The 26,115-nt window shown below is 45.7% G+C and overlaps 1 protein-coding gene across 5 annotated transcripts in view; it reads left to right on the top strand.

Moving 5' to 3' along the window:
• The window catches only part of ATP10D (ATPase phospholipid transporting 10D (putative)), a 614,572-nt gene that overhangs the window by 529,561 nt on the left and 58,896 nt on the right, over nt 1-26,115 (top strand). For all 5 annotated transcript variants that reach the window (XM_069201689.1, XM_069201684.1, XM_069201678.1 and 2 more), the window contains exon 17: nt 17,668-17,744. In XM_069201689.1, coding sequence (XP_069057790.1) covers nt 17,668-17,744 — 77 coding nt within the window. The remainder of the gene's footprint in view (nt 1-17,667; nt 17,745-26,115) is intronic.

Below are 26,115 nucleotides of genomic sequence, written 5' to 3'. Positions count from 1 at the left end.
TGGCAGGAAGGGTAAAGAATTAATTGTAATATTTACATGACATGGTCATGATAACTGTCAGCGCTTGCACCCATACGGGTGTTTCATTTGGCTCAGTTAGTCTGAAGGTAGGTGAATTTGTAGTCTTGTCACCTCACACATCATCATTTTGGCAGCTATCCATTTGCGTCTGGGCACTGGCATGTTGCTGAGCGAAACCACCCCTTTGTTAGCTGTGATTTTGGATGCTTGCAGTGCTCAAAAGACATGGCGGTCATAGTCTCTCTCTTTTTTTTATTTTTTATTTTATTATCAGGAAAGGAAACATCAATAACCAACAAGCTACATTGTCACTTTCAGAAAATGAAACAAAAAGAAAAATCTGCCAAACTTATCTAAGAAATAATTTCCCCAGATCAGAGAGAACTTTTTAACACTACCTATTCTGCTAGCATATCTCATCTCCTGAAGTCTAACTTGCACCATCCTATTATACCACTCTTGACTAGTAGGAGACAATTCAGAACGCCAATTTCTCAGCAAAAGTGACCTAGCAACCGCAGTGGCTATAAATACGAGCTTCTCCCATCTTGAAGAAAGTCTTGCCTCGGGGTCGTAGCCCAAGCTCATTAACCGAATGCTGGGAGATATGGATACCAACGCAATAGTTGTTAAAATTGCTAAACACCCTCCCAATATCCCTGTATACATCAGCATGTCGCAATCGTATGGATCCAACCTGTCGCTCCTACTTCCTTGCAGCAAAAACATATATTAGGATAGCCAGTCCCCACACGAGATAGGGCTTGCGGGGTTCGATACAATAACCATTTACTAAAAAATATAATTTGATGCCAGTTAGCCCCTCGTAGCACGGAGAAATTCAGGCGATTAATAGTCTCCCAGTAGTCACCTGAGACCTCTATGCCCTCCTGACTAGCCCATTTCATCTGAGCTCTTATCCCAAGATCCACTTAGACCCTTTCCGCCAAGAGCCTTCTCCATGACCCTGCATTCCCTATCAGCGAAGGTCCAACTAATTCTGTTACCAATGGTTGGGCATTAATGATGGAATTAACGTCTAAATCCCTTAAAACACGTAACAAAATATTATAAGATCCGACCAGCAAAAAATCATTGTTGACAGTAATCAGGATATTCAATGGGGCTTCCCAGTTGTCCTCAACACGAAAATCTCAAATTTGACTAAATCCAGCGAGCTCCCACCTCTTTACCAAGTCTTCATTAAGCTGAGTCCCAGAGTGTAGAAAAATCTGTGAAAGTGGAGTGTCAAAATGTACAGAGGGGATTGAATATTTTCTAAAGAAAATCTAATCTTTTCTTGAAAAACCATTTAAGAATTTTATAATGAACTTTTTTAGGCGTTTTCGTCAAGAGAGCTGAGTTCCGGATATTTTGCTCCCTACATATTAATACCCGAAAATCAATAAAAAAACTTGGAGCCCGCGGAGTAATCCAATTTAAAACTAGCATAATAATGTGCAAAAAATGCATAATAATAATCTTTGAAATTTGGCAAGGCCAGTCCCCCCTTCTCCTTGTCGGCGTACAGTATACTTAAAGCGGTTCGAGCATTTCGGTTCTGCCAAATAAATGAACGAAATGGGGATTCAATTTAAAAAAAAAAAAAGTTTAGTTAGACCACATAGAATAGCCGCAAACAAGTAATTGAAAAGTGGTAAAATTGACATTTTGATTAACGCAATGCGGCCTAATATAGAGAGAGGGAAAGGCCTCCAACGAGTCAGCAGAGCCTGAGTTCTCTGAAGTAAAGGAGCAAAATTCAACTCGTAGAGATCTCTTATATTGGACGAGAAATAAACCCTCAAATATCTTTTTGGATTGGGATTTACACATTCTCTTGATTCAGGAAGAAGACAACTAGGAGAGGTACCACAAAGAATAATGTCAGTCTTGCTCCTATTAATCTTATAGCCACCAATTTGCTGACATTCATTAAATAGATTGAAGGCCGCTTCCTGAGAAGAATGTTTTATGTCTAAGAACAAAATGATATCGTCTGCATAAAGTTTGATCTTTCCCATTGATTTTAATGGGGGTTGAATCTGACTATGTTGCCTAATTTTAATGGTGAGTGGTTCAATAAAAAGGGCAAATAAAATAGGGGATAACGGGCACCCTTGTCTAGTCCCACGTTGTATTTGAAGTTGTCCGACACACTTCGAGTTTATAATAATATTGGCCTCAGAGTTTGAGTACAACCTTTGAATTAATGTAATAACTTGAGTAGGTACCTTATAGCTAGATAAAATTAAGAAAAGTGTGTCCCAAACAACCAAATCAAATGCTTTTTCCGCGTCCAGCAGAAGAATAATGTCAGGGACTTTATTAGTAGTGAAATAATTGAGACCCTCAGCTAAATAGTGTGTGTTTGTAGCCAGTTGTCGGCCAGCCACAAAACCGTTTTGATCGGAATGCACCAATTTATTGATTACCCCATTAAGCCTATTAGCCAGTAATTTTGTCATTATTTTATAGTCTGAGTTTAACAATGAAATTGGACGGTATGCATTTGGATCCTCCCTATCTTTATTTTTCTTACGGAAACTAACCACGTTCCCTGAATGCCAGGTTTTGGGGATCTGTTCGCCCCGTAGCAGGCCATTTAATAGGGCCAAGAACTCCTCAGCGAATGCATTTATAAAGGTCTTATAGAACTCAGCCGGGAAGCCGTCTGGTCCACAGGTTTTCCCTATGTGAAGGTTCTTAACGACATCTAGAAGTTCTGGCTTTGTAAATGGTTGAGACAATGCCACACAGTCTTCATCTGAAAGGCGAGAGAAATCAAGGTCCATCAGGAACTTCTCAATAGTCCTGGGATCTATAGCTGAAACATCACTATAGATTTGTCTATAATGTTCCTACATAATTTTATCAAGGTCTCCGGGGTCAGTATGCCTAACCCCGGTGACCGGGCATCTTAAAGCATGTATGACATTGCCAGCAGTACGATCTCGAGCTTGCCATGCTAAGAATTTTCCTGTAAAATTACTTTTTTTGTAAATCGTCTGTTTATAGGACCCATATTCTATATCAACCTTCTTAAAAAAAAAAAAATCCCGCCAACGCTTTCTTGGCAGCTTCGAAGGCCTGCCTATTAGTATTCGAAGGGGCATACAAATAGGTAACTAAATACTTTTGAACTACATCTTCAAATGCCGCAGTTTGTTGTTTCAGAACTCGTTTATCAGCTACCTCTTTGACAATTACCCAGCCCCTAAAATAGGCCTTAAAATCATCCCAGACTATCGCTGGGGTTGAGGACCCCTGATTGCATTGAAAGAAATCCCTTATTTCGGCCTGTGAGGTCTGTATCCACCCCTTCTCCGACAAAAGGCAGAAATTAAAAATCCACCTTCTAGTCCGGGGTATATAGACTGTAGAATGGAGAGAGACTTCCAGCAGCAAAGAGCGTGGTCTGAAAGGCCAGAATGCTGGACCGATTGAGATCGATAGCACAATGTTTCTGAAATAAATAAAAAATCTATGCGCGAGGAGCTTTTAAACCGCGAGGAGATGCAAGTATATTCCCTCGCATCAGGGGTGTTTTGTCCTCCAGGGATCGCATAGCGCCAAAACCTTAACATAATCTCGAAAGATCTTTGCTACTTTTAGGTTTGTGCTGTCTCTTACCTTTTACGGTAGTGTCTAAAACTGGGTCCTGGAGAAAGTCGAAGTCCCCTCCAATAATAATTTTCCCTGTCAATTGCAAAAGGGAGTGAAACAAGCCTATATAAGGGGCTGGATCGTCTGTCAGAGGAGCATAAAAACAAACAAATATAAATCTCTCCTTAGCGACTAAACACTGAACCCAGCACCAACGCCCCTCAGGGTCAGAAAGAAAGTCCAATGGTTGTGCATTCAGGGCTTTAGCTAGAAAAACTGCCACTCCTCTATGAGCCGCTGAAGCTGCTGCAACCCCTTTAAAATCAGCTATTTTTTTGAACATTTGAAAGCCCGAAACTTTATTAAGTGGAATATGGGTTTCCTGAAGAAATATAACTGAGGGACTAAGAGCAGATACCCTCTCTTCAATAGCGGACCTTTTCCTATGATTATTTAATCCATTAACATTCCAGAATAGTAATCTTAATGGTAAAAAAGATTTTGTCATTTTATTATACCTTGAGTTAGTCTGCCTATGCCCCCCCCGATCTGGAGTTAGATACTCTATCCAATCCTAACAATCCTTTGCAGTGACAAAAAAAGATCCTGATATCCATACCTCTCCCCCCTCTCCTCCCAGCCCCCCCCCTTCCTCCCCTTCAGCGGCCCACACCTGGAGCCCTCCCGCCCGGGCAGCCCAGGGCCACATCCCTCCCCCACCCGCTGACCCAATTCTTCCCTAATGTGGTGCCTTGTCATAGCACCCTAGGCCAAAGACTAGAGAGAGAAAATTAGAATAGCCTGACCATGCGCTGTGGCATAAAAGAAAAAAAAAAAAAAAAAGTGGGGGGAGAGTCCTATTCTCCTACAGTATTACTACCCTAATTTCTCCAATATATCACCTTGTAGTCTTTATTGGGTTCTTCTCCCCTCTGCCCCCGCCCCACCACCCCTTACTCGTCCCAACTGCTCAGAGTTCTGAATTGCATGCGACAAGGATTTAGCAGCTTCAAATGTATGGATAAAATTCGAATGACCCTGAAAAAACACTTTAAGTTTGGATTGTTGCACAAGGCCAGCCTGTGCCCCTGCTTTTTGAAATGCTGGAATCATCTCTTTCAATTCTCTTCTCCGATGCGCTGCCACCACCGACATGTTTGAGAAAATCTTGAATGCATAGTCCCCGGGAATCTGGAACATTTTGGTTTTAATTGCTTTCTGGAAGATCTGTTCCTTGATACAAAAGTCACCAAAATTCACTAGAATAGTTCGAGGATATTTAGAGTTTAGCGGCTGGACTGCAGGGACCCGATGGTCCCGTATAATTGTTAGATCTGGATGCTTATCCACTAGCCCTGTTAAAACATGACTTTTAATAAGATCTGTTATCAATTCTGTAACTGTCCGACCGTTTTCGCGCACTTCAGGTACTCCCGTAAATCGCAGATTAGATCTACGTGATCGATTTTCGGCATCGTCTAGATGAATCTGTAGATCTAGCAGATCAGCTTGGCATTTTGCCAGAGATGGTTCTACTGTTGCCTGAATATCCTTGAGATTGGAGACTCGTTGTTCGATGACTGTAATTCGTGAGTTAAGTTGCTGGATATTACTACAAATCAGGTTCAATTGTGATTCTGTTCTCTGATTTGCGTCATGCTGGGAAACTTTCAGCGTTTTTAACTCGCTTAGTATCTGCAAAAGTAAGTTATCCGGAGGAGTACTAGCACTTGTCATAACTGTCGGACCCTGAGAAGGAGCTCCACTTTGCCCATTAGGTCCGGAAGACACAGTAGAAGTAGAAGTAAAAGCAGTGATGTGGGCAGAAGATTCAGTTGCTGCGCTTGCCCCACCCCTGCTGACTGACTCCTTCGCTAATAGAGAAGCTGAGTTATCTACCTGAGGAGGGGGAGTGCAGCTAACAATTGGCACAGGGGGATCTTCCTTATCATTCTTCCCACCCCTAAACAAGAGATAGAGGGGTCTAGATGAAGATCCAATGTCCACTGTTTGATCACAAACAGTCTCAGAGTTCCAGTTGGGGATCAACTGAGTGAGCAATGGAGAGCCTTTCAATGACCCGGGCTAGGATTTGAATCGGATGGTGGGCAATCCAAGCTGAGAGGGGATCTTGACAAAATAACTCCTGAGGGCGGTAAATTGAGAGAGAGAGGTGAAATAGGGTTGGAGGCTAAATCCATAACGGAAAGTAGAGTGGGAACGGAAGTCGGAGCCTTGTGCAAGTGATTATCTGAAGGTGCGGGTCGCTTCTGTTTGCTAGTGCGTGTTGCTCTGGGAACTCTGGCAGCAGAGCGGCCTGCATAGTGTGGAGAACGCTGCATCTTTCCCCCCCCCCCCAAAAAAAGGGGAAAAAAGGGGGGTAGAGGGGAGAAGAGAAAAAATAAAAAAGGGGGCCTCAACCCCTACAAATGCAATTAAATTAAGATACACTGAGTTGTTTAACTGTTTTTTAAATAAATAAAAAAAGGGGGGACTCTGCCCCCTCCCCCTCCCCGTTCCTCCTTCAAAAAGTATAGTAGTCCTTCACCTGCCTTAATACAGTCCTTTCTCCTTGAATACCCTTTAAATGTCACTGTTGAAACCCTATGTACCGGGTGGAGCGAGCCCTGAAGGCTGGATGATCAGCAGGAGTCTTAAAAAATGTCTTACCGCCGGCTCCTTCCTCACCTGGGGCATCTGGGGCACACAATCCCGATGTGCAGAGCGAATCCTTCTTCAAATACTCAGATATGGCTTTTCCCCCACAGAGCCCGCTTGAAAGGAATCCTTAATCGTCGCACTCCTGCCCTGAGGCTTAGAACTACTTGGGTGGGGTCTTCTCCCTGTCCTGACACCGCCTCAGCTCACTGGATATCCGCGTCTCAACCCTTGAGAAAGAAGCGTCCCTAGAAACCACCTTGGCTTGAGGACTGCTTCCGCGTTCCTCTGTCAACTCAAAGGCTTAGTGGGAAAAGCGTGTTGCTCAGCGTCCCCGGCAACCAGAAACCGTTTCGGAGGGGCTGCTTCCGCATTCCAACCAAATTTGCCTGAAGCCCGGAGAGAAGCGCCCCACTCGGCGTCCCTGGCAACCAGGCTCTGAACTCTCAGCTCTCCACAGCGCATCTCATCCTGACGCGCTCTCTCCCGGTCTGTAGCTCAGCCGCAGAGCGTGACGGGAGCTCTCGCGGCCATCTCCTCGTAGTTTTCTAACAAATAAAAACAAATGTATTTTTTGTCTCCTAGCCATAGTCTCATATGCATTTGGTGGTACCCATATGGCTCCCACAGCTGCAGTCATCAAGTCAAACAGTAACCACATCGTTGGCATTGATTTACCTTTCCCCCCTCCCCCCAATTCATGATCGCGAAGTGAGCCTCACTGCGGATAAAAATATAGGTACATTAGAATTCTTCAAAAGCACAGCATATGTACTTCCTACTCCCTTACTTAGTATATCTCCAGCTTCTGCTTCCTCTCCTGGATGATGTACCCCCTCCCCTCTTTGGGCAGTAGTGTTTGTCCAGATCTTTCCTCTGTGTGGGATTTGCACTTTCTCATAGATCAGTTCTGCTATTCTGTTATGTGTTTGTTACACCTGACATTCTAAGGTAGCGTTTCCCCAAAATTATTGTCTTTTCCTTTAGGTTTTGCTGATTCTCTTTTAGTGGCCTTAGGACCCTCACACTTTCCCCATTTAAGTGCAGTGGGAAAGCATGTGCACCCTCCTTACTTATGTTAGGAAGTGTCGATAACCATTGTGTGTGCACTTGCGCAATGATGTCTTACTATATACTGAGCATACCACTGTAGGCCTGTATGGGCGCACTTGCACATTTGGGTGTTGTTAAACCCATGTCCAACCTGCCCATGCAGGCTTGTATATGTGCCAGGGCACATGTTCCCAGCGTGTTGTAACTTCCAATGAGGAATGCTTTGCCCATATGTGAACACGGGGAAAGTTTACCATTACTCCCAACTGCAAAAGTGGATTGCAGTGGAGTAGCCTTGTAATATTTCCCATCATTGAAATAGCCCTGACAACCCTCTTTTCCTATGAAAAAGGTGTTTTTTGTCAATAATCAATGAGAATGCCACTTCTAGAAAGTGGGCATTTCTCTGCACTTAAACTCTTTGTGTGCCTTTTTAAATTCATCTCTTTTTCACACTGGAGGCTGGGGAGCAAACCTTGTGCACACGGGGGGGCAGCAGACCTCTGCCATTTGGGGCCTGGCTGGATAGATTGGAGGGAGGGGTTTTGACACTTGGCCTCTAGGAGACAAGTCATGGCCCCACTAAAGATTAAGATCTGCATTCCACAGCCCCATGGCAGACAGGACTAAAATTCAGGGAAGGACATCTGTGGTTCAAAGGGAACCTTCTGAACCACCACCAACCTCAAAGACACATAGTATAACTACTGGTGCCCCGCTGCAGCAAATTAGAGATACACTTGCAGGGATGTGGGACTGGATACCCTGGACCGTGTGGTGCACACTGCTAGAGGAATCTGTTGTGCACAGGAGTATTTACTGCCCTTGGAAAAAGAGCGCAGACCCTTCCTGCATCGTGGCTGACCTGGGCAAGACTGCCTGCTGCTGTGTGGCACTCTGAAGTGTGCACTCCAAGGGCTTGTTGGCTTGGCCCCTGTTCTCTGTGGAGGTTTCAGGGACATCAAAGACCTCCTGCGAGGGATCTAACACCTTCCACCTGTGTTATCTGGAAAGTGATGCCCTCCTAAGAGCCTACTGCCTGTATTCAAGGAGTGTCGCCCTTCATCGTGATGGAATGACACGCATAAGCATCTGGTTTGTTGTGAGCAGATTCACTGGTTGCGGGACCCCTTGTGGCCTACTTTGTTGATCGTGCCACATTTCTGTCGTGCAACACGCTTACTGCACACTCATTGTATGCGGTGTCCAGTTCACAGGTTGTGACCCTCTGAGGTGGGGGCATACCCGGAGCAGTGCTGCATTCTACCTCGTGTGGCACTGCTGAACTTGCGTCTTTTGTGTGTGGCCAGATTTGTCTGGTGCGACTCAGGTCATCCTGCACCAGATTTTGTGCCCCATTCCAGGGAGGTATGGAAGTTGGTAACCCTCATGTGTATTTGAAATTGTCTGGTGCAACTCAAGTCATCGCGCACTAGACGTTGTGCCTCATTCCAGGGAGGTACGCATTTGGTCACTTTTCGTAGGTAGTCAGAAATGTCTGGTGCAACTCAAGCCATCACGCACCAGATGTTGTGCCTTATTCCCGGGAGGTGCAGAATTGGTAACTATTTGTCTATGGAGTGCCTCACCTGGTTGGGCACACTTGTGATCAGCATGTGCCCTACAGTGACTCTCCCCTGTGCCTTGTAGACCTGGGCCTGCGCCAGAAGGCATGGTGCGGAGACCTTTGATTGAACTTTCCAAATGGTGGCCAAAACTCCATTTGTAGAATTTTGTCTAATCAGCCTGCTATCTATTCCGTCCCACAAACTTTCCCCCAGGACCCGGAATAAGTTTCACTCCAGCCTAGTTTCCGGGAGAAGGTTTCTTTCATCTCCAGTTTGTAAGGGGGGGTATTAGGGAATGATTGGAGGGAGGTTTAGGCCCATGGGGTCTGTGAGTACAGTGACAACTGGCTTGCCAGATATCAGTGCACCACATTAGGGTGCTGATAGCGAGTGCTTGCAGTTCAAGTGCCTGATATCCATGGCACTGCTTAGGGGTGCAGAGTTTGTGGGAGTGACTGCCTCTGATTGACTTCACTGCACGGCAGTGTTGCTGTACACATTGTTTGCTCGCCAAAAGACTACCACATTGACATTGGATGTTAGCATTGCAACCTAGGCTATGGAGCTATTTAAAAGTACTGGAATTATCTGTGCATACACATTGCTGCTAAAGTTGTGCACCCTAGAACTGTGTGATATTGAAATGGGATACTGGCTTGGGTGGGTCTCGTGCTGACAATGTTTTGCACTGCATGAAGGTGCTGTGAGGGAACATAGGACTTTTCCCAAGCGTACATATTGCTAATCTTGTTTTTAACATGATTGGGCCTAGTACTGCTAGTGACATTTTTTTATGTAATTTATGCCCAGATTGACATGATGTTCGTGTTATGTTAACTAATGTGTGTGTTGACTACAAACTTTCTTTACATACAACTTTTATGAAGTCTCTTTTGTGACACTTAGTGTATTTATTGTGCAGGAGTGCTGTGCCAATGCTTTACACTTTGCCCCTGTAATAAGCCTGACTGCTCAGAGCCAAGCTACCCAAGGGTTGAGCCCAGGTTATGCAGTCAGTGTAATCGCCCACCCCTGACAGAAGTGGTGGGTTCTACCTGGCTAGGGCCTCGACTCAGCCAACCAGAATGTGCCGCTTCAAACAGTGATTGATATGACACAGTATCTCCCTGGTTCAGCCTTATCATTTGTTTTCCCCTTGGCGATCTGGATCAATAACTCCTCCCAACACTGATATGCCTTTAGCTGCCAGGCTAGGTTGTGGGGGAATCCTGCCATATGTTCCCACTTGCACTTTCACTCTTCTTCCCAAAGGTATCACCTTTGTTTGTTCTGTCTGAATTTCACCTTCCTCTGGGGAAAGTAGGTCTAATCTTATACTTCCAGGAATGGCTTGTAATGGAAATCTGGATTTGGGGTCTGTGTTCAAAATAGTCCTAGTGAGTGTAAGTGCAGTGTATTGTCCTGTCATTTGAATAAATGGAGTATGCTGTCCTACGGGTCTAAATTTCCTCAACTTAGCAAATCATTTTATCTCTCAAGCATTCCTGCCGCTTGTGGATAATAACTACTCTGTAACTCCCACCGGACTCTTCGTTCCTAAGCCCAGTCCTGTATAGCTTTCCCTGAAAAATGTGAGCCTCTGGCTTTCTGGATTTCTTCAGGCACCCAGTGTGTCTAATCAGATAATCCATTCCCCCACAAAGTGGAATTGTGGTCTGCACGACTTACAAGGCAAGCACAGCATGATGCCAAAATGAGTGTCCACCATAGACAGTGCATAGCTTTCGCCCCCTTCCTTCGGCAGGGGTCCAATACAGTCCATTTGTTGCACAATGGTGGATGCTGTTTACCTTTTGATATATCTGCATTCTCTCTTGTGCAAAGGCATTTGTCTGGTCTGGTTACATTTAGGATGCTCCTGCACTGCTTGTTGCACCTTCTTCTTGAAGGCTGAGATTTGTCGTTGTTATGCCCATGCATAAGTGCCGCTCTCTAGCAGATGCCCTGAAGTTGTGTGAGCCAAGTATGCTAAGTCCACTTCATTGTTGAACAGAGATGCAAAGGAGGTAACCGATAGACAGTGGACATCCACATGCGCCACAGAGATTTGACACATCTTCCCTTTCCACATCTCTTTCCACAACTGCTCACCACCTCAGATAGGGGTCCCTTTGATGTTCCATCCATTTGTGTGCCAGATCGGTGTCCAGCTCACCAGTCCTTGAGTGGCCCAACTGTCAGTCCACACAAAAGTCTTTATTCTGACAGGGGGGTTCTCAATCACTGCTGTCACCCCTGGCAGTTCAGCAGACTTGTTCGAACCATTGTCTCCTCCTCTCAGCAGCACTGTCTCTGTAGCAGCTTGGAATGCAACTGCTTGTCATTGTCTTTTGCTTTGCTGGTATTGAGCAGTCCCATCAGCGAACCATGCATTTTGCTGCTCATCTTCACTGAGTTGTTCAAAAGGTGGCGCAGTTTTTAATGGAGCCAGCTCCATTTTAGTCGCTTCTGACTGAGGGGCTACTGCCTGTGAATCCACAGCCTCCGACGTATCCTCTTGCAGGTTAAACCCACCTCTGGGCCTGGGCTTTGCTCTTTGCTGCAGGTACCATTTTGATTTTACAATAGTAGCCTCCTGTGCTCTACTTACTCTAGCACATGCCCCTCCTTCTCTCACCTAGCCCGACAGGGAACTTGTGTTCCTATGGTGACTGGCTGGTCCGCTGTGATGCATTCAGTTTCTACTAGTGCCCAATATGCTCCCGCCAACTCCCTCTCTAGAGGGTTGTAATTGCTCATAGAGAGTGTCAGCTTTCTGGCCAAGAACCACTGTAGAACCTTCTTCCTTCTCTGCCTTTGCCACAGGCTCTACACTTTCATATCTTCCTGCATCACCACCTCACTTGGTACCATTGTCTCAGAATTAATCCTCAGTGAATAATGTGCTGTCTTCAAAACCCCATCAACCCAATAAACCTTTATACTTCTGCCTTCATTGTAGGGGCCTTCAACTGCTGCACCATATCAATCACTTTCTGTAGCATGCTCTTCACCTGTCCTGACCAGATAATACCCAAAAAAAACGTACTTCCTTTGTGGGACCATGTGCCCACTCTCTCTGCTGTAAGTGGTTATCCCACCAAGGAAAATACTTGCTGCACAGATGGTTCTCGCAACTGTGGTCCCAACACAGCATGCACCATAACTGATCTATTTTTCAAAAGTTCATTAGGTAATAAGAATATCCCATCTGCCCCTTTGTCCCATAACAGAACTAGCCACTTGAACAGTGGCTCTTAAGGCTTCCCCCTAAACATGTGTGTTATTCCCAATAACTCACTTTGTGTGCAGTCACTCACCAATCAGGTATTTTGTACTTGTTCTCCACCCAGTCCTTTTGACGTGTTCTGCACAGTGGGGCGAGCTTCAAAAGCCTCCCCCTTTCAGCTAAGTCCTCTCCCAATTCTGCCACACATACTTCTCCTTCATTGTCCCAGTCCCACTTATCACTGTCAGAAACTGATCAATTTCACATACTGGGACTCCAAGCCTCTTTGAGCACCAACGCCTTTACGTTCACCACTGAGGGTGCCTTGCTCTTGCTTTTCTGCTGAGCTAGTTGCACTGCTAATGTGTATATATATATATATATATATATATATATATATATATATATATATTTGTACTATTGTTATTCATGCAAGTAGTCTGCTGTTTAACTATCATTGCTTGTGCAAGTGTTTTATTACAGTCATATTGCATCAGGCGTGTGTGTGTTGCTCCTTACTGAATGTCCATATATATATATTGAAAACAAAGCGGTCTTAATGCTGTTTTTTTCACGGCGCAGACCACTATTAGTGCAGGCAGAGGGAAAAGACCGATCTCCCCAGTATATTTTTTCCAAAGTAGACAAAATGTCACAGCTACACTCCAACCTTCATTATCAAAGCATTTAATTTGAGGAACAAACGCCAACGTGTTTCAACTCATGCGAGTCTTGATCACGGACTTGCATGAGTTGAAATGCTCCTCAAATTAAATGCTTTGATAATGAAGGTTGGAGTGAGGGTGTGACATTTTGTCTACTTTGGAAATATATATGCATATTCAATCAATGATGGTTATACATTAGCAGCATTCTTAAAGGTAGGTCATAAGCAGACTGTAATCACTTCTGATATAGTGAATTAAGGCGCAAAAGTAATTCTGTCACTTAAAATAACACAGGAGAATACAGCCTTTCACCCTAGATACTGAACCCAACGGCCAGAATAGTTACAGAACGACATAAAAGCATGCAGTGTACTACTAGCACAATAATAGTTTAAAGCATGGTCTGGGATCAATTGCAATACAGTTAATCAGACATGTAATAATGAATATGACTTTCCACTCATCAACTATGCTAGTTAACCCTTTTGCTTGAAATGTCTTCCACAAACTTTTCCTTAGGTGTAGTACAATAGAACAGTTTCAAATGGGCACAATATGGTATGGTGCGAAAAAGTGGCAGTCAGTTAAAAAAAGGATACTCGAAAAGGAATTTACAACAACATTTGCAGGAGTCCGGAAGTAAGAAAGCTGAAATGTGCTCCGTGCATAAAGAGATAGTAGAAAGTGTTCTGCTATCACATCCTACTCTAAACACAAAGGTAACACTAAAGTATTAGAGTAAAAACAAAAACACTAGCACTGAAGGATACCACCTTGTGTGTAGATGTGCTAATTGTGAGAGAGCAAAATGCAGTCATTCAAAGTAAAGTTGAACAGTGTCTTAAGTAAGCTGACCCAGTGCCCCATTTTGTATGCTGTAGTGAGTAAAAGCAAAATATGAGTGGCACAGCAACAGACCAAGAGAGCTGGCTGAAAGCCCCTTTAAATGAATATGTTGTACATATAGTTTTAGAAAAATCAAAAGGTCTTGGCTAATGCCAGACCTGACAAGTACCTAATGGGGTGTTATTCATCAACCATAACTTACGTGTCTCATAAGATTGGTCCACTAACTCACAAGATCACTGCTGTGCCTCTCTCCCCTCAATCAAGGTCTTTGCCTACTTCTTTGTTGGCTTTCAGTCCCTCTAGATGGCTGATTGCTTCTTCTAGTTTTATAAACAGAAAGGTTCTGTGCTTATGAAAAGCCGTCAAGTGTGCAGAATGGTGGATAATGATCTGTGCCCTCAAAGCCAGCAAGCCCCTGCGCACCTCTTGCGTTTTCCTGTTAAGGGCCTCTCTGCAAATGTCAGGGAACAATCCTCCTCCATAATTGTAACTTCTACAACACCTTGATTCCCCCATTCACCCTTTCACTTCTTTGTTTTCACCCTCTGTCCTGCTTTCCTTCTCTTATCTTATGACCGAACTTAAAGAACCTCTCTGGAATGCACTTCTGAGTTTAAAGAAGACATTTATTGTTCTTATTACTTCACCACGAGGTTCCTGAAAGACTAAATTAGTAGGTTGGAAGCAGACGTTCAAAAGTAGTCGCAGCAATGAAAGCAAAATATATCAAAGTACTTCTCAGTTGCAATGTACACAGCAAATACATGTGATTATATTATAGCATAACTTCAAAGCAAAGCATAAAAGTCAAAATTGCATTACTGTAGGGCAAGGCTTTAGGGCCTATAACTCAGCTTCATCTTTCTGGGGCTTCAAGTTGATGACTCCAGTTCAACTGCGAGAAAGAGATTTTCTACCCAAGCGGGGACAGGCAACTGACATCTCCGTTCCTGTCTGAAGTCAAGATAGTTTCAATCTTACTCACTCTGCTGTTGTCCAGAGCCATCCTTCCAAAAAAGTGCCCCCTCCTCTCAGACTCGAGAAAGGAAGGCAAGCCTTTGGAGACTGGCCAGATCTCCTAGACCCCTCCTCTTCCCAAGGCTGAGCAGAAAGGAAAACACCAAATGTACTCTCTCTTATCAGCTAGTGTCTGGTGTGAAAAACACAGCTTGGAAAAACACAGCTCATCTGCAATGTCGCAACTGCAATGTCTGACTCTACGTTAAAGCCAATAGGCAGCTAACATAAATACCAAATGTAATTTCTAATGCCATGTCAAAGCCAATAGGCATCTAAACTGAATACAGAATGGAATGGTTAATGCCATGTTAAAGCCAATAGGCAGCTAACCTAAATACCAAATGTAATGTCTAATGCCATGTTAAAGCCAATAGGCAGCTGACCTGAATACAGAATGTAATGGCTAACTCCATGTTAAAGCCAATAGGCAGCTAAACTGAACACAACATGTAATGTGCTACTGGTGAACATTGAGCAACTAAAATGCGCAGTGGTGAAACACAAAGTCATTGGTCAAACACAATTAATAGCATCACACCCTCATTGCCTTTTCACCTTGGTCAAGATCACCTCCTCCTGTTGGATGGTGGATCGATTGTACTAGTTCTGTATTTTACGAGCCTTCTTAGAACCAAAGGGTTCTGTGAGTGCCTCACTTTTTTCCCTTCACTCCCACCTTTTCTTCTAGGCACATCACTTTGGCCCACACTTTTGAAATGTTCTATTATTGTGCTGTACTCTTTCATGCACTTCCAAGCAATCTGCAGATTTATCATCTTGCATCTGAGCTCTCTATTTTCTGCTTGACACCGTGCACAATTCCTCCATTTGTTGCACATTAGCCTTAAAGAGTACCTTCATAGTGTCCAACACAGTGCTTAACTTGTGCTTGTTGTTTCCGGTGCTGAGCACCAGCACTTATTTTTAAGGGCCGGAGCTTATTCTTCTGCCTTAAGCATTTGCAGCGAGCAAAAGACACATATGGGAAAGACGGAGGAAGAAAAAAACGAAAAAGTGCCATAAAGGGAGAAAGCAGAAAGCTGCAAGAGTGAGCTGAAGGGGCAGGGAGTGGCTTTATATGGATTGAAGAGGCCCGAGATGGCTTCAGGATTACGCTGCCTCAGTATTCCATGTTCCTGCATTTAATTGCAGCAGCCGTGTGTTTAAGAGGAGGGCTTTAAAGCACCGGCACGTTTTTATTTACAAAGTAAGCACTGGTCCAACATATAAAACTTTCTGTGCTTATTCTCCATGAAGGGGTGAGGTGGCAGCCCGGGCATGGGTGTGCCTGCATCCTGGAAGGAGCCCAACACATTTCTGCTCCCCAAGAAAGGCAAATTGGGCTGATTTACCACTAATTTACATGCGCACCCTACGGGGGAGGCCGAATTCAACTAGTAACCAGAGGTTATATTTTTTTTAGAAGAAAATATTGGGGTGGGTGACGCACCCAAGCATTGGGAGGGTACCCTATCCCTATAGGACTCCACAATCTTACTGCCCTACTGTAGGGGCACGAAGCAAACTCGTACATATTTTTTTTTTTAGCAAAAAAACACGGGTGGGGTAGTTTGAGGCATCAGGCCTATCTCTCATCTTTAATGCTGCAACAGTCTTTCTGCTCTCTAGGGCACACAGAATATCCATGACCATGGCAAGCAAGAGAAAACTTGAATTTTTCTGGTCATAGTTTTAACAGAGAGGGGCCAAATCCCATGGTGATAGGTCACACTAGTCAGGCTCTGAGTCTGCTGGCTACCCGGGAACACTATGAACCTTGGTCATTTCTGAAACCTATAGACACAGACGCATCCAGGGTGGTGTGGCTTGTATGGATCCCAGTTTGTTTTTGTACCCAGAATGAAGAAACCGATGAGCAATCTGTACAAATTACTCCTGGCTGATTTCAAAAGTTAGCCTAGTTTTCAGACATTTATAGCGTTCTGGGTTCACCCAACGTTCCATACCTCTTTCCATCAAGCTGTGAGTAGGTTGAATTGAGAAAAGTAGGGAAAATCAACTAACACTTTAAACCTGCAAAAATTGTGGTTGAAAATAAATGATTTATTCTTCACAACTCTGCTTGTTCTAAAAGCTGAAAGGTTATCTTAGCATAGCTAAGCTATTGTTAAGGCCATTATTAGATGAAAAAACATGCAATTTATTGCATAGTCCTTGTTCAAGTTTTTCCATGGGAAACAAAATGGTGCTATATATTTCTCAGTTCCTCGATGGTAATTCACAAACTCTGGGATACCTTCAAAGCAGGTTTCTCTGACGAGTAGCTTGGGAGCTACTGATAGCTCACCAGCTACCTGGAAGTAGTTCTTTTGTGTGCACTCCAAGGTATTACATTTGAATTTTAGTTTGGTTGAATTAATATATGCATCCCAAGTTTGAAAAGTGTGTATTTTGAGATGAAAATGTGTGTATTTTGAGAACTCAAAAGATGTTTGTATAAAAAATGAAGTTCGAAAATACATTTAAAGCTGACACTTGTGATAAATCATGCAATATTACTAATATTAGTACGTTGGTGCCAGGGTCATTGCATCTGTTGCTGTCACCTATATGTAGAGGCACTCCAAATTGAAATAATCTTTCCACATTACTGCTGGCAACCCTGTCAATGCACCGAGGTTATCACTGCTGGTAATCTTGCGTGGAGTGGCCACTAATGTAATCTTGCATGACCTACTCACTATTAAAACACTATTAGTAGGTTAAGGTTAATTTTTACCAAACATAAGTAGCTTATATTACAGAAAAGGTTGGAGACGGTTTTACAGTCCCAAACGTGTTGTGGGAAAAAGTGTGCAAATTTGTCCTGGACACCATGTCTGGAACAAAAGTTGTGAAGGCTTAAATGTGAAGTGCCCTAAACATAAAAAAGTGCTTTTCACTGAGGATGGACTAGCCTCCGCAGCCGAGGGTAACATTAAGGTATTAAATGTACTAACATGTTTAATGAGATAAACTTTCAATTTTTTTTAAGGTGATGGAGCCAATGATGTCAGTATGATCCAAGTGGCTGACATAGGAGTGGGCATTTCTGGTCAAGAAGGCATGCAGGTACTATAAGACCGCAAGAGGGAATGTGAATTCAATTAAAGGTTTTACTATTGAAAATGTTAATTTTTTATTAGAAAATATAAAAAATACCATATTAATGTAATACTCCAGGATATTTGGGGTCAGGTACTGGCAGAAACGTTGTCATGATTTGTTATTCTAACATATAATTTGTGTCCATATAATTAATATTTTGGTATGCAAAAAAAAAGAAAGTAGCACGATCCCCACTGGTGCTGTGTTTTTGTGAGAATTCTTGTTTGGCATGATATTGCTGGATATATTGAGCCACGATAAAGGACTAGCTTGTGTTTGTGTTGCTGATACCACAGAACTTTTTTGTGCAGTATTTTGTAGTACCCTATTTTTTTTAAATAAACATTTTTTTTTGGTAGGAGTAGAAAGCCCTTATGAAGGGCAGTGGCCTTAAATGTCCAACGTCTCTCCCACACCTCCTCTTAAACTTCAGTTTTTCATACAATTAATATTATCTTACATGTGCAAAGTACATCTTTTTACATTGTGTAGGTGTAATGGTACAATTTGCCCTACTATATACTGTTTGGGACTATCACAGTGAAGGCCCCACAATTGTGCCCTGGAGGGGCACTAAGCACACTAAATACTAGGGAAAAATTTTTAACAGAAAATATGGGATGGGGTGACTCATCCAGGCATCAGCCAATCACTCACCCCTAATGCTCCTACAGTCTTAACTGATGAGCAGACACAGCTTTTTGAAGCCCTTTTCACCTGAGACCAGACGAAGGCTGTCTTAAGAGTGCAAAAACCAGTGAACAGAGGGTGACTACTCTGCTAGTACACTCTCTCTGTGCTTCTGTTATTTACTTCATTAGACTTTGCTAGCTAGCAGGATTGAGCGAGAACTGTGTGGTCTGTAGCTACAGTTTGTGATCCTTGCCTGGTACTCTTTGCTGTAGGATAGACTGAGGTTTTCCCCCATCATCACTGTTCAAACAAGTCATAGCATTTGTAAAGCGCACTACTCACTGGTGAGTGTCGGGGCGCGGGGTGGAGGGGTGCTGCTACTGCTCAAACAGCCAGGTCTTGAGGTGTCTCCTGAAGGTTAGCAGGTCCTGTGTCTGTCGCAGGTGGATAGGAAGGGTGTTCCACATCTTGGTAGCGAGGTGGGAGAACGATCAGCCACCGGCGGTCATTCTATGGATATGTGGAACGGTGGCGAGGGCAAGGTCAGCGGAGCGAAGCTGGCAGGTCAGGGCGTAGAAGGTGAGTCGTCTGTTGAGGTATTCTGGTCCGGTGTTGTGCAGTGCTTTGTGAGTGTGGGTGAGGAGCTTGAACGTGATTCTCTTGTTGACAGGGAGCCAGTGCAGGTCTCTCAGGTAGGCTGTGATGTGGCTGTGGTGGGGGATGTCCAGGATGAGGCATGCAGAGGCGTTCTGTATGCATTGCTGTCTTTTCTGGAGCATGGCTGTTGTTCCTGTGTAGAGGTTGTTGCCGTAGTCCAGTCTGCTGCTTACGAGGGCTTTGGTGACCGTCCTTCTGGTTCCGGTGGAGATCCATCTGTAGATATTTTGAAGCATGCAGAGGGTGTTGAAGCAGGAGGAAGAGATGGCGTTGATTTGCTGGGTCATTGATAGCAATGAGTTCAGGATGAATCCCAGGTTGCGTGCATGGTCGGTGGGTGTCGGTGTGGTTCCCAGTGCAGCAGGCCACCAGGAGTCATCCCAGGCGGAAGGGGTGGAGCCGAGGATGAGGACCTATGTCTTGTCAGAGTTCTGTTTCAGGCAGCTGTTCTTCATCCATTCGGCAATGGCCTTCATTCCGTCGTGGAGGTTGGTTTTGGCGGTGGCGGGGTCCTTGGTGAGGGAGAGGATCAGCTGAGTGTCATCAGCATATGAGACGATGTTGAGGTCGTGTGATCGGACGATGTTTGCGAGCGGTGTCATGTAGACGTTAGAGGGTCGAGTTGATGGATGACCCTTTGGGTACGCCGCAGATGATCTTGGTGGCTTCAGAGCAGAATGGAGGGAGGTGGATTCTCTGGGTTCTGCCGGTGAGGAAGGAGGTGGTCCAGTCCAGGGCTCTGTTGCCGATCCCTGTGTTGATGAGGTGTGTGTGTGTAGGGTGTGGTGGCAGACGGTGTCGAAGGTGGCTGAGAGGTCCAGGAGGATGAGGGCTGCGGTTTCGCTGTTGTCAAGTAGGGTCCTGATGTAGTCTGTGGTGGCATTGAGAGCGGTATCGGTGCTGTAGTTGCTGCAGAATCTGGATTGGGACGAGCCCAGAGTGTTGTTCTCCTCGAGGAAGCAGGTCAGTTGTCTGTTGACAATCTTCTCAATGACTTTTGCTGTGAATGGGAGCAGGAAGAATGGCCAGAAGTTCCTGAGGTCCTTTGGGTCCTCCTTGGGTTTCTTGAGGAGGGCGTTGATCTCGGCGTGTTTCCAGATCTCCGGGAAGGTGGCGGTCTTAAAGAAACTGTTTATGATCTTCCGGAGTTGGGGTGCGATGATGGAGCTTGCTTTGTTGAAGATGTGGTGAGGCGAGGGGTCGGATGGTGAGCCAGAATGGTGGTCATGATTTTGATGGTGTCATCGTCGTTGACTTGGGTCCAGGAGAGCAGGAGGTTGGTGTGGCTGGGGGACAGTGAGTCTGCGGTGTTGGTGGTTGACGGGGGGGTTTGAAGTTGTCATGTATGTCTACGACCTTCTGTTAGAAGAAGGTGGCTAGGGAGTCGCAGAGGTCTTGCAATGGCAGGATGTCGTTGGAACCAGCGTTGGAGAGTTCCCTTACGATGTTGAAGAGCTCCTTACAGCTGTGTGCGTTGTTGTCGATGCGTTCTTTGAAGGAGGTTCTTTTGGTGGTTCAGATGAGTTGGTAGTGTTTGCGGATATCATTCTTGAGGGCTGTGTGGTTGTCCAGTGTCTGTTCTTGGCGACACTTCCTCTTGAGTCTTATGCATGTTTGCTTGGATTCTTCAAGATCGGCGGTGAACCAGATGGCCTTTCGGTTGGTGCATCTATTTATAAGGTTTCTTGATCGGGGAGAAGTGTTGGCAGTGTCGTTGATCCATTGCCTGAGGTTGCGGGCGGCTGTGTCGGTGGTGGTGATTGGTGGGTTCCGGGAGAGGGTGGTGATCAGCTGGTCTTCGTGACCTTGTTCCAGCTGCAGCTGGGAATCTGCTGTGGGTGGAGGTGCGTTGTGGGTTTCTTGAAGGTGAAGTGGTCGGTCCAGTGGAGTTCAGTGGTGTGGCTGAAGGAGACTTGTTTGCTGGCGGAGAAGATGGGGTCGAGCGTGTGTCCTGCGGAGTGGGTGGGTGTTGTGACGGGCTGCTTGAGTCCAAGGTTGGTGAGGTTGTCGAGCAGGGTGGTGGAGTTGTTGTCGTTGGTGCTCTCGAGGTGGAAGTTCAGATCCCCAAGGAGTATGTAGTCTGTGGATGCAAGGGCGTGCGTGCCGACGACGTCGGTGATGGAGTCGCTGAACTGCGGTTGAGGTCTGGGGGGGTCTGTAGATGAGGGTCCCTCCAAGGGTGGTGTTTGGTTTGGTGTGGATCTGGAAGTGTAGGTGTTCGGTGGTGCAGAGGGTGTCTTCGGTGGTGGTCGTGATTCTGTGGGTATTCCTGTGGATGAAGGCGATGCCTCCTCCTGGTCTGTTGGTGCGGTCCCTATGGTGATCTTGTAGCCGTCCGGGATGGTTATATCTATGTCGGGTGCTGAGGAGGGGTTCATCCAGGTCTCTGTCAGGAAGGCGACGTCCGTGGAGGCTGAGTCAGGTAGGTTTCAGAGTTCGATGGCGTATTTGTGGACAGAGCGGGTGTTGAGTAGGACGCATATGAGATGGTTGCGTCCTTCCCTGGCGGGCGGGTCGCTGGCATGGAGGCTGGTGAAGGTGCATCTCCGGCAGAAGAAGGGTCTGTGGGTGAGCCTCGGGATGGATGAATGGCCGGCGTGGAGTAGGTGGAGGGCAATGGCGTTGTAGTGGTGTCATGCGCTGCAGCGGTGGAAGAAACGAGAACCAGGGGTTCCGGTGCTGGGCGCGGACAAGCGCAGACGGGCTTGCCTTAGGCGCAGCTGCCTATAGGTAGGGGAGGTGGGAGGGAGGAGCAGCTGGGAGGCAGGAAGCGGGGACGATTGAGCGAACGAGGGGGGGCGAGGATGCAGTGGTAGGAAGAGGGAACTTGGCAAAAGACAGGAGGAAAAAGGCAAGAAAGAGAGACAGAGGCACAGAGAAAGAAGGGGAAAAGGCAAAAACAGAAAAACAGGAAGAAGACAGAAGACACAGAATACTTACAGGCAGACTCGAACTCGCAGGAGCAGCGAGGGACACGCGCACTACCTGGTGGAGCTGCGCGGCGTGCGGAGCAACCTGACATCAGGGTCAAGGGGTCGCCTTTACCAACCCCCTGTCCCCCCCATCCTACCCCCTAAAAAAAAAAAAAAAAAGAAGAGCTTCATGGGGCTACAGGTTATGAGACCTACACCATGTGACCCTTAAACATAAGATGAAACTGTCTACTGATCAAAGTTTCTCACATGCCAGGACTCTGTCCCTTCATTTGCAAGTTACAAGCTAACACTGCGTTGTCAATTGCTAATGTGTTTGCTTTGTTTCAACATATTTTATGTGTTTACCAACTCAGTAACATTTTCCAAGCTTGCTACAAATTGGTTGGAGGATTGCAAGCCTTCATTTAGCACTATTGTCCATGCAATCAGTAAGCAATCATGATCAGCGTAAATTTGGAAACATTATTGCTCAATATGTTAATTTAGTTTTGTGTGCCTATGTTCGAAATGATTGTGAACAGTCTTTTTTTGGGTGATTTTCCCAAAAACAAACAATAACATTGCACGAGAGTGAAGTGAAATACACCATACACAAAAGTTACTCAGTACAATCCAATCCTTTGATATTTCTGTAAACAACGAGGAAAATGTCAGTGAGTCAAAGTTACAAACCATTTGCTTGTGAGTAATCCCACCATTTACCCCAAATCTTAATATGCTTTTTTGGGCGATTCTATAGACCAGCTCCTCCATTACTGCTCAGTAGTCCATCCCTCTCAGCCATTCCACAAGGGGTGGGGCAGTTGGTGCTCACTAGTACATTGCAATATCTGTCTTGGCCGATATTATGCCTAGACCCACAAACAGGTTTTCATAGTGCACACCACTCCACCCAGCCCACATTCCCAATAGTATCACCTTGCGGTCCAAAGGAACTTCCCTTTCCATCATCTCACCCAGAATTCGAGTGATGTGATGCCAAAAGGAACTTACTTTCGGGCAGACCCATATAACATGATTATAGAAGGCACTGGTATTGTTACATCTAGAGCACTGAGGATTTGGAATTTTGCCTATCTTCCATAACCTTTCAGGATGGTAGTAGAATCAAAGTGAACTGCACCAACCAATTATGAGCAGGAATTGCTAGCGTTCAGGCTGCCATTTCTGCATCATCATCTATTGGGCCAGACCCACCTCCCATTTTTGTTTCAAAGCCAATAATGGATCCTGGGAATAATCTTATAATGATCAGTAAATTTGTGACATTACTTCATCACCTAGTTCCGCCACAACCACTTGCCCCTCATTGTGAACAATCTTAATAGCCTTAGTCATTAAATTGTGTTATATGTACAGTTTACCATTTGTTTCCAATTTATACTGTAAACATATTAGGATATTGTGGGGTCTTATCAATGTACAGTGTACTGTCATCTCTGGACATTCACATTGTTTCAAGTGTGATTCATACTGATTCTGATGTAGAACTTTCAAGGTTACCTCGGAAATGCAAGAGGCTTAGGAAGCCAACTTTCTGTTGCTGATACAATACATAGAGTTCTGAGTGGGGAACACCAGCACTTTAACCTTTGTTGCTGCTTGGATTTCCCTGGAACTGCATGGGCAGGTGATAAAGCCAAACCACTTTGGAGCTGTCCCTGGTTGGTTGTCCAGGCCAGAAGGAAAACCCCTGGAACCATATCACTGGCACTACTGTCCCCGATGCCGACCCCAGCTTTGCCCAAATATGCACCTGTGGTCCCTTCTTGGATACGTTATATTTGATCGAGACGTCTAGCCGCAGGCACCTTACCTTGGAATATTTCCCCCGTGTCAGACTGTACCTGGGATTTGTTTTCGTGAGCAGTACCCTTACGCACCGGTATTTGGATTGTTGGACTCCGTGTGGCATTGTCCACACCAGAAATTACTTGTGGGGTGCATATATAGGAAACATCCCAACTTGCTGATGTCAGTTCTTCTCTTTCCACGCCATTCAGTGTAGATCCGAAGGAGAGCCATTCCCCCGTCACTCTTTGACTGACCTTTTTCCGACCTTTTGTGGAAGATTTTTTTTAAAATATTGTCTCATGATGGAGCAGAGATGTCTGCAAAAATGGCTGATTTCAAGCCCTGTGGTGCCTGTCACCAGCAAATGTTGGTGACGTATCCACACCTCGTCTGCCTTTGGTGCGTGACACAACACCAAAACCTGCTTTGATTGTTGTGCCATGCACCCCAAGGCCTTCAGGGAGTGGTCCCTCAAGCTCTTTGATGCTCGACAGTCTATACTGCAGTCGAGAGGATGGGGCCAGGATCATTTGTGAAGCTGTTCCAACTTCTCATCTTTGCAAACAGTTGTCCAGGGATTCGGAGAGGTCTTTGATTTCGCCCGGTTAATAAGTCATTCAACAAGTTGACGTATGGCTCTGCTGTTGAGCCTGCGCCAGGGCCATATCCGTACTTCCTTGAGTTTCCTGGAACAGGAGCAACCCCTGCCAACTCTGAGTTTTATGAGGCCATGCACATCAATTTTGCCCCCATCTCTGCTGGGATGTCCAGTGTGGTCCCTACTGGTTTTCTGCTGATGGGATTGTCCCTGGCACCAGACAGGCCCTTTGGATATATGGATAAATCTCTACCGATACTGGTCAAACCACCTCAGCTTTCCTCATCAATGTCTCCATTGTGGATGTCCCCTGCGGCACCATCCCCATATTCATCCCTGACTCCAACATGGAGCTGGATGGGCATTGTGCAACACCGACTCTGGCGCCGACTGGAGGCATTCCTTCCAGACCATACAATATGCCCTATTTCTGTGGGCTAGAAATTGCAGTTGATTGGGAGGGACCTTACACCCTGATGAATGATAGGCCTTTTATGTCACCGAGAATACCTGGTGTGAGGATCTGGTGGATGCCAGTGGTCTGGACACCTCCCCAGATACTGGCTTGGTCTCTCCTCCTACTGTGGCTATGGAGGAGGGATCCTCATTTGGTGGTGAGGAGGGCTGCCGAGGTCCTGATCTTCATCTGCCCTCTGTGGCGGTCAATAAAAATGTTTTGATGGAGGTGCTTCAACCTGGAGTGACCCCAACCAAACCGCTTCTCCTGTTAAACAATGCCCTCACAGATATCCTACTTGGTGCCTGGTCCAAGCCCTTCACGGGGCCTCCTGTGAATAAGACAATTGCCCACCTTCATTGCTCCTTCTCAGGGGACCACCAACTTCCTCACCCAACACCCTATCCCAGAGAGCTTAGTCGACTCGGTTTTGCAGGTGCTGCCTGTGGTCTTGGAGGAGGCCTGAGTCGTAAGACCAACTCACTAGGCAGTTCTTTTTTTAATTGTTGGTGGCCTCTAGGTGCCACGCCTGGTTTTGGACTTCAGGCTTTTTGAGGGGATGTCCAGGCATTGCTTATGGACATGGCCTTTGGTGGTTCCGATCTCTTTGGAGACAAGGGGGTCTTGGCTCTGGAGTGCTTCAAGAACAGCCAGGTCCTTGGCCCTTTCCATGGCCTATTGACAACTCCAGTCCACTTTTCGCTCCTCTCGTGGCCACGGAAAGGGCTTCCAGCCCTGCCTCTCCCGGCCCAGCCACCAAGACCTGCAGGCTTCCTAGCCCTTGCATGTCTGAAGACGTGGTACGCACAGACATTGAGAGTCATGAAGCCCGAGGTCAGGCCAGGCAACCACCTCCCCTTCCCGGCAGCTGCAGCCTCCAAGCCTCTTTAAGTTTGCCCTCTGACCATCATGGGCATCCAGCGGGAGTCAGTATACATCATCACCTCTACAACTGGAGGTTGATAACCACCCGCTGGGTTCTCCAGATTATCCAAAGGGGCTGATCCTTCCCCTTCATTACTACTCCTTCACCCATGCTACCCACTTGCAACAGGCTGACAAAGGACCACATCTCCTTACTTCACTAGGAATGATGGGTCTCTTGGCCAAGAAAGCCATAGAGGGGGTGCTGGCATCAGAAGTAAGTTGTGGTTGTTATGCCCGCTGATTTCTGGTGACTAAGAAAGACTGAAGTCTTCATCTTATCCTAGACCTGCGCCCTTTTAACTGCAACTAACAGTGCAGGCTGGGCTTATGGAC

The sequence above is a fragment of the Pleurodeles waltl genome, chromosome 1_2, assembly GCF_031143425.1.
Source record: "Pleurodeles waltl isolate 20211129_DDA chromosome 1_2, aPleWal1.hap1.20221129, whole genome shotgun sequence".
Lineage (NCBI taxonomy): Eukaryota > Metazoa > Chordata > Amphibia > Caudata > Salamandridae > Pleurodeles > Pleurodeles waltl.
Note: the sequence above shows the minus strand (reverse complement) of the source record. Positions and strands in the feature narration are given on the sequence as shown.